The 7,500-nt window shown below is 51.2% G+C and overlaps 1 protein-coding gene across 1 annotated transcript in view; it reads left to right on the top strand.

Moving 5' to 3' along the window:
- Positions 1-7,500, top strand: part of loxhd1a (lipoxygenase homology PLAT domains 1a) — a gene marked incomplete at both ends in the record, with an annotated part of 62,672 nt that overhangs the window by 24,158 nt on the left and 31,014 nt on the right. Inside the window, 9 exon segments of the mRNA XM_084461245.1 lie at positions 1,478-1,548; positions 1,987-2,183; positions 2,655-2,847; positions 3,419-3,579; positions 4,827-5,163; positions 5,807-5,958; positions 6,172-6,305; positions 6,679-6,830; positions 7,121-7,225. Coding sequence (XP_084317371.1) covers positions 1,478-1,548; positions 1,987-2,183; positions 2,655-2,847; positions 3,419-3,579; positions 4,827-5,163; positions 5,807-5,958; positions 6,172-6,305; positions 6,679-6,830; positions 7,121-7,225 — 1,502 coding nt within the window.

Genomic DNA, 7,500 nt, shown 5'->3' with positions numbered 1-7,500 from the left:
CAAACAGGGACTAAACACGCGCGGCCCTGCTGAGTCGGCTACCTCCTCCGGCGGTAACCGGAGACGAACCGCAAATACTCAGGGGTTCTCCGTTACACCGCGAGGAAGATCCATCACGCTCTTCCTGCCTCAGACCTCAAGGCTTAACAGGGACGGAAGAGGTTCTGTAAGGCTGCGCTCCGAATCGCATACTTCTACTTCTTACTACCAGTACCTACTACAGCTGCCCTTAGAAAGTATGTACTTTGCAAGCAGTAGGCATCCAATTGGGACATACTACCTTGTCATAACATTGCGCCTTGAACAGCCCACATCCGTCGCTGTCCATAACGCGACATTCGTCTACATCTGTCACGACTCGCACATGTGACGCACATTTCCGCTGCGCACAGGATTGTGGGTCAGAATAGCCAGAAAAGCCTGCTGGTTTGCATACTGCAAAATACGACCGGATGTAGTAGGACATCCTGGTATTTTTGCCATGCTGCTTGTGGCATACTATGTATTGGGACATACTACATCCACTTTTCATTTCTCACGTGGAGAAATTACCACCCGCGAAATAGTAGCAGTTCAACGCCGATGGGACCTTTATTGTGAAATTACTTGAAAGAAAGGGGGGTGACAAAGAGAAAAAGTCTCAACCCAAACTTTTGGTTAAACTTGGCAGCCCTGGTGAGCTAGAGAGCCTAAACTTTACAGGATCTACTTGACCCTGACCCTTGACCCTTCCACCTAGCACTTATTACCTCCGCCCCAGGGGCAAAGCCCCGCAGAGTGGAAGGTAATGTTTTGTCTGTGTGTGTGTGTGTGTGTGTGTGTGTGTGTGTGTGTGTGTGTGTGTGTGTGTCTGTAGGCGGACAGGATTAAACAAAAACTACCGGCCCGATATGCATGAAACTCGGTGGAGGGGTGCAGCATGGGTCAAGGAACTCACCATTACATTTTGACCATGATTCATTCATAGGTGGCTCTACAGTACCCATATTACTGTAACTTTAGTGTAGTGGGGGATTTAGGTTTCAGTTTCCTCATAGGTTTCAGGTTCTTGGCGCCACTTGCAATACCGAGCTTGGCCACTACGCCAAAAACTGTCTGTTCCTGGCCATGGGGGCTTGCTTCATGCGCCACTGAGCAACTTTCATTGGATTGAATCGGCCGCCATCTTCTGAGGGGGGGGGCAGGGGCGGAGGTCTGCACTCTCTGAGTGGAAGACCCTCTAGTTGTATTTGTACTTAGATGTCTTTGGCCTTTTTCTTCAGCACTAGGTTAGGCTCTTAGATTATTGTTTAGAAAGAGATGCACTTGAGTTCTGGTGAGCAGTAGAACACTTGACTATGTTGAATGCACTAATTGTAAGTAACTTTGGCTAAAAGCGTCTAACTGTAATGACTGTAATGGATATGAAATGTAGTATGAATGAGATGACTGAGGTAAAGTTTGATATGGCGTCGTCTCCCTGTGTTCGTCCTCTCAGGTGGCTGGACCGCAACGAGGACGACGGTCAGATTGAGAGAGAGCTGGTTCCAGATGGACTACGGCTTCACAGTGAGTGGCTCAGTATCGTCAGAACCGTGATGCTGGATCAACACATCATCATCACAACACTGCAGCACACTGCATAGACCGTGCACCCTTCATAACACACCCCAGGGGAATATTAGTATGCCTATTGCAATTTCTTATCAATATTACAAACATACACTATATCGTACTGTATCGCCATGATAGTTCGCTACTTCACTTCAATAATACACTGATGATAATGCACCCACACTAGTGCATGTGTAAGAGATTAGGTTTGAACCACATCATGATGAGGAGCCCTGCCTGCCATTGAAAAGTCCCAATATCGCCCCTGAAACTCAGGGAATTCTCTCTGATTTAGCGTTAGATGTTTTGGGTTCCGTGTTCGATCCCCTCCCGCTACACATGGGTAGAGTAAGTAGAGCCGACCCCCCCGTCGTGTCCCCGGCGTCTCCCCAGATGTGAGCTACCAGATCGCCATCAAGACCGGGAGCATCAACGGCGCCAGCTCCGACTCGCGGGTGTTCGTGAAACTCTACGGAGAGACGGGCGACACCAACAAGACCATGCTGGTCGTCTCCGACAACGACCTCAGGAACTACTTTGAGACGGGGCGCACCGACGTCTTTACCGTCGACACCGTCGACATCGGACAAGTGGGTTATCTATCTATCTATCTATCTATCTATCTATCTGTCTGTCTGTCTGTCTGTCTGTCCATCTATCTATCTATCTATCTATCTGTCTATCTATCTAAATACCGAACTACTCCTTTAAAAGTGGGTCGTCTCTCATGGAGTTATGATAGTCTATATGTATGAAATCTCATAGTGTACAAAGGCGTCAAAGAACGTATCTATCTATCTATCTATCTATCTATCTATCTATCTATCTATCTATCTATCTATCTATCTATCTATCTATCTATCTATCTATCTATCTATCTATCTATCTATCTATCTATCTATCTATCTATCTATCTAAATACCGAACTACTCCTTTAACTGGTACAATCATCTCGTTATCCAACCATCAAACTTTGGAGAAAAAAAGTTTTTTCCTTGTACTCATACAGTATATACAGCAAAATATGATTGTGGATGGATCTCCCTGATCTCTCCTGGCAGATAAACCGGCTGCTGATTGGCCACACCAACGAGGGGCTTCGAGCCGGTTGGTTCCTGGACAGCGTGCAGATCACGGTCCCGGTCCAGGGGAAGCAGTACATGTTCCCCAGCCACCGCTGGCTCTGCAAGGACGAGGCCGACGGCAAGGTGGAGGTGGAGATCTACCCCAGCGAGACCCTGGACATCGAGCAATGTACACAGCGCCGGGGCCCCTTATAGCATGTTTATACAACCCTGGGGCCCACAGTGCTTATAGCATGTTTACACAGCACCGGGGCCTGCTTATAGCATGTTTATACGCTTATAGCATGTTTATACGCTTATAGCATGTTTATACAGCCCTGGGGCCCCTTATAGCATGTTTATACGCTTATAGCATATTTATACATCCCCCTGGGGCCACTTACAGCATGTTATTATGGGATACGCTGATCAGATTCAGGCTGATTCTGGGGGTAGTCTTCTGTACCGGAGCACAGCAGGGGGGGAACAGCATGAAACTACTCTGAAACAGCCAGTCTGCTTTTGAGGACTTGGTTTCACTGTAGAATAATGACACAGAAAACGAGAGGATGATTAGTGGGTCTCTCCTCTCATCCACTACCACGAACGCCTGCTCGTTTGTAAACATGTGTTTGTAAACAGCTGTGTGATGATGACGATAATGATGATGGATGAGGCGTTAGCAGCCTCTCCTCCATCATCCTGTCCCAGGCTGTTCACCGCCGACCCGTCGGCCTCCGCCCCCTCCCTCCCGTTAACAGTGATTAACTACGAGATCACCGTGGTGACGGGGGACCTGCGGGCGGCGGGAACGAACGCCAACGTGTTCATCCAGATCTACGGAGAGGAGGGCAAGACGGAGCTCATCGCCCTCAAGAGCCGCTCAAACAACTACGAGAGAGGGACCACCGAGATCTACAAGGTCTGTCTGGACACCCTGATCACACCCTGATCACACCCTGATCACACCCTGATCTCACCCTGATCTCACCCTGGTCACACCCTGATCACACCCTGATCTAATCACACCCTGATCACACCCCGATTACACCCTGATCACACCCTGATCACACCCTGATTATACCCTGATCACCCTGATCACACCCTGACCACACCCTGATCACCCTGATCACACCCTGACCACACCCTGATCACACCCTGATCACACCCTGATCACACCCTGATCACCCTGATCACACCCTGACCACACCCTGATCACACCCTGATCACACCCTGATTACACCCTGATTACACCCTGATCACACCCTGATCACACCCTGATCACACCCTGATCTAATCACACCCTGATCACACCCTGATCACACCCTGATCTAATCACACCCTGATCACACCCTGATCACACCCTGATCTAATCACACCCTGATCACACCCTGATCACACCCTGATCACACCCTGATCTTATCACACCCTGATTACACCCGAGATCTACAAGGTCTGTCTGGACACCCCGATCACAGCCTGATCACACCCTGATCTGATCACACCCCGATCACACCCTGATCATACCCTGATCAACCCTGATCTAATCACACCCTGATCACACCCTGATCACACCCTGATTATACCCCGATCACACCCTGATCACACCCTGATCACACCCTGATCACACCCTGATCACACCCTGATTATACCCCGATCACACCCTGATCACACCCTGATCACACCCTGATCAACCCTGATCTAATCACACCCTGATCACACCCTGATCACACCCTGATCACACCCTGATCACACCCTGATCACACCCTGATCACACCCTGATCTAATCACACCCTGATCACACCCGAGCCTGGGGAAGGTAGCAGTGATGGTGTACTGTAAAAGTGTGGGTTTGTTTGTGTAGGAGGGAGGGAGTCAGAGGGTCAGTCAGTCAGTTAGTCAGTCAGTCAGTCAGTCAGTCAGTCAGTCAGTCAGTCAGTCAGTCAGTCAGTCAGTCAGTCAGTCAGTCAGTCAGTCAGTCAGTTAGTCAGTCAGTCAGTCAGTCAGTCAGTCAGTCAGTCAGTCAGTCAGAAAATCTCAAAGGAGTAATGCTGTTGCTGACCTGGCCTCCCCCTCCCCCCTCCTCATCCTCCTCCTCCCACCCTCCCTCCCTCCTCCTCCTCCTCCTCCCTCCCCCCCTCCCTCCTCCCCCCCTCCCTCCTCCCCCAGATCGAGGCGCTGGACGTGGGGAAGATCTACAAGATCCGCATCGGCCACGACGGCTCCGGGATCGGGGACGGCTGGTTCCTGGACACGGTGGAGATCAAGCGCCTGACCGTGGCCATGGTGATGAAGGAGGTGAGGAGGGAGGAGAAGAAGGAGGAGAAGAAAGACAAGAAGAAGAAGAAGAAGAAGAAGGAGGAGGAGGAGGAGGTGGAGATGGTGGAGGAGCTGGGGGAGGTGGTGGAGACCTCCATGTTCGCGTGCGGCCGCTGGCTGGCCAGAGACGAGGAGGACGGGGAGCTGGTGGTGGAGCTGCTGCCCGACGACCCGGGAGAGCTGGAGGGTGAGGAGAGAGGGTGTGGGGGGAGGGAGGGTGAGGAGAGAGGGTGTGGGGGGAGGGAGGGTGAGGAGATGTGTGTGTGTGTGTGTGGGGGGGGGGGATGTGTGTGTGCGTGGGGGGGGGGTGAGGAGATGTGTGTGTGTGCGTGTGTGTGTGTGGGGGGGGGGGGTGGGGGGTGAGGAGATGTGTGTGTGTGTGTGTGTGTGTGGGGGAGGGTGAGGAGATGTGTGTGTGTGGGGGGGGGGGATGTGTGTGTGTGTGTGTGTGTGTGGGAGGGTGAGGATATGTGTGTATGTGGGGGGGGGGGAGGGTGAGGAGATGTGTGTGTGCGTGTGTGGGGGGGGGGGTGAGAAGATGTGTGTGTGGGGGGGGGGGGGTGAGGAGATGTGTGTGTGTGTGTGGGAGGGTGAGGAGATGTGTGTGTGTGTGTGTGGGAGGGTGAGGAGATGTGTGTGTGTGTGTGTGTGGGAGGGTGAGGAGATGTGTGTGTGTGTGTGTGTGTGTGGGAGGGGGGGAGATGGGGGGAGGGTGAGAATATAGCAGTTGTTGTTTTTTTTGCGTTTCCTAAATGCTTGACCTAAATGTGCTAAACAGTATCTGGTCTATATCTTGACCTTTGACCCTGTGGTTCTGGACGTCCCCTCAGAGAACTCCTACGAGGTCCATGTGCTTACGGGCTCCATGTGGGGCGCCGGAACCGACGCCAACGTTTATGCCAACATCTACGGGGAGGTGGGAGACACGGGAGAACGCCGACTCAGGAAGTCCAACAAGATGAACAAGTTTGAGAAAAGCCAGGTCAGAGATTCTGGGATGCGCTTGATTTAACTCCTCCTTCATGTAGAGTCTGCATGGATAGGACAGCTTGATTGATCCCATAGTGCCTTGCGAGTGAAATCAAGTGCACCTCAATTATTTCAAATGGATGTGTTTTGGCGGCGGTGACAACCTTTCTGACTGACCTCTGCGTTTGACCCCCGACCCTGGTTCCTGACTCCCTGATTGGTCCAGGAGGACGTGTTCTCCATCCCAGCCATCGACCTGGGCGTTCTGAAGAAGCTGAGGATTCGCCATGACAACAGTGGGCCCAACGCAGCCTGGTTCCTGGACAGGGTGGAGATAATCGACAACAAAGACGACACTACGTAAGTGTTTGTGTGCCTGTGTGGTTGTGTGTGTGTTTGTGTGTGTGTGTGTGTGTGTGTGTGTGTGTGTGTGTGTGTGTGTGTGCGTGTGTGTGTGTGTGTGTGCATTGGGGGGATTGTGGAGTAATACCCAGAATCCCATCTGCCTGCAGGTTTCCAGTGTCCAAAAGGATCACCGCAAATAGATCGATGACAAAATAACTGTAGATCGCCACCTGGTGGTGAGAAGCGGACCGGCACTCAGGAAGCATGGAGTTCACTGTCCCCTGAGTACAGAGCTTCAGATAGACGGACTACTGTTATATAAACCTGGGCCGGCGTGTGGATGTACGTAGTTATCAGCAGTGAGCCTGACTGTGTGTGACTGTTCCAGGTACTACTTCCCCTGTAAACGCTGGCTGGCCATCGACGAGGACGACGGACAGATCGCCAGGGAGCTGGTCCCGGTGGACGAGGCCTTCATGAAGAAGGGGGATGATGAAGACGAGGAAGACTCTGCAGCCACGCTCGGCCTGGAGCAGAAGGGTGAGGCAGGGACTCACAGAAGGACGCGTCTCAATACTGTGACTTCCTTTCCTTGTTCTGTCCACTTGATTATCACATACATGACTGTGACTTCATAGGTTTGTTTCCATCTTTCACTTCACACTCGATCAGTGGACATACAGTGGAGGAAAGACTGATTTTATCATATGATATCATCTATCTATCTATCTATCTATCTATCTATCTATCTATCTATCTATCTATCTATCTATCTATCTATCTATCTATCTATCTATCTATCTATCTATCTATCTATCTGTTTGTGACAGCTATGTCCACCACCTACACCATGAGGGTGAAGACGGGGGATAAGAAGTACGCGGGCACCGACGCCAACGTGTTCGCCACGCTGTACGGAACCAAGGACGACACGGGTAACCTCGACTAGAGAGACGTGGCTCGTTCACTAGAGAGACGTGGCTCATTCACTAGAGAGACGTGACTCATTCACTAGAGAGACGTGGCTCATTCACTAGAGAGACGTGGCTCATTCACTAGAGAGACGTGGCTCATTCACTAGAGAGACGTGGCTCATTCACTAGAGAGACGTGGCTCATTCACTAGAGAGACGTGACTCATTCACTAGAGAGACGTGGCTCATTCACTAGAGAGACGTGGCTCATTCACTAGAGAGACGTGACTCATTCAC

Source organism: Borostomias antarcticus (genome assembly GCF_949987555.1).
Source record: "Borostomias antarcticus genome assembly, chromosome: 2".
Taxonomy (NCBI): Eukaryota; Metazoa; Chordata; class Actinopteri; order Stomiiformes; family Stomiidae; genus Borostomias; species Borostomias antarcticus.
Note: the sequence above shows the minus strand (reverse complement) of the source record. Positions and strands in the feature narration are given on the sequence as shown.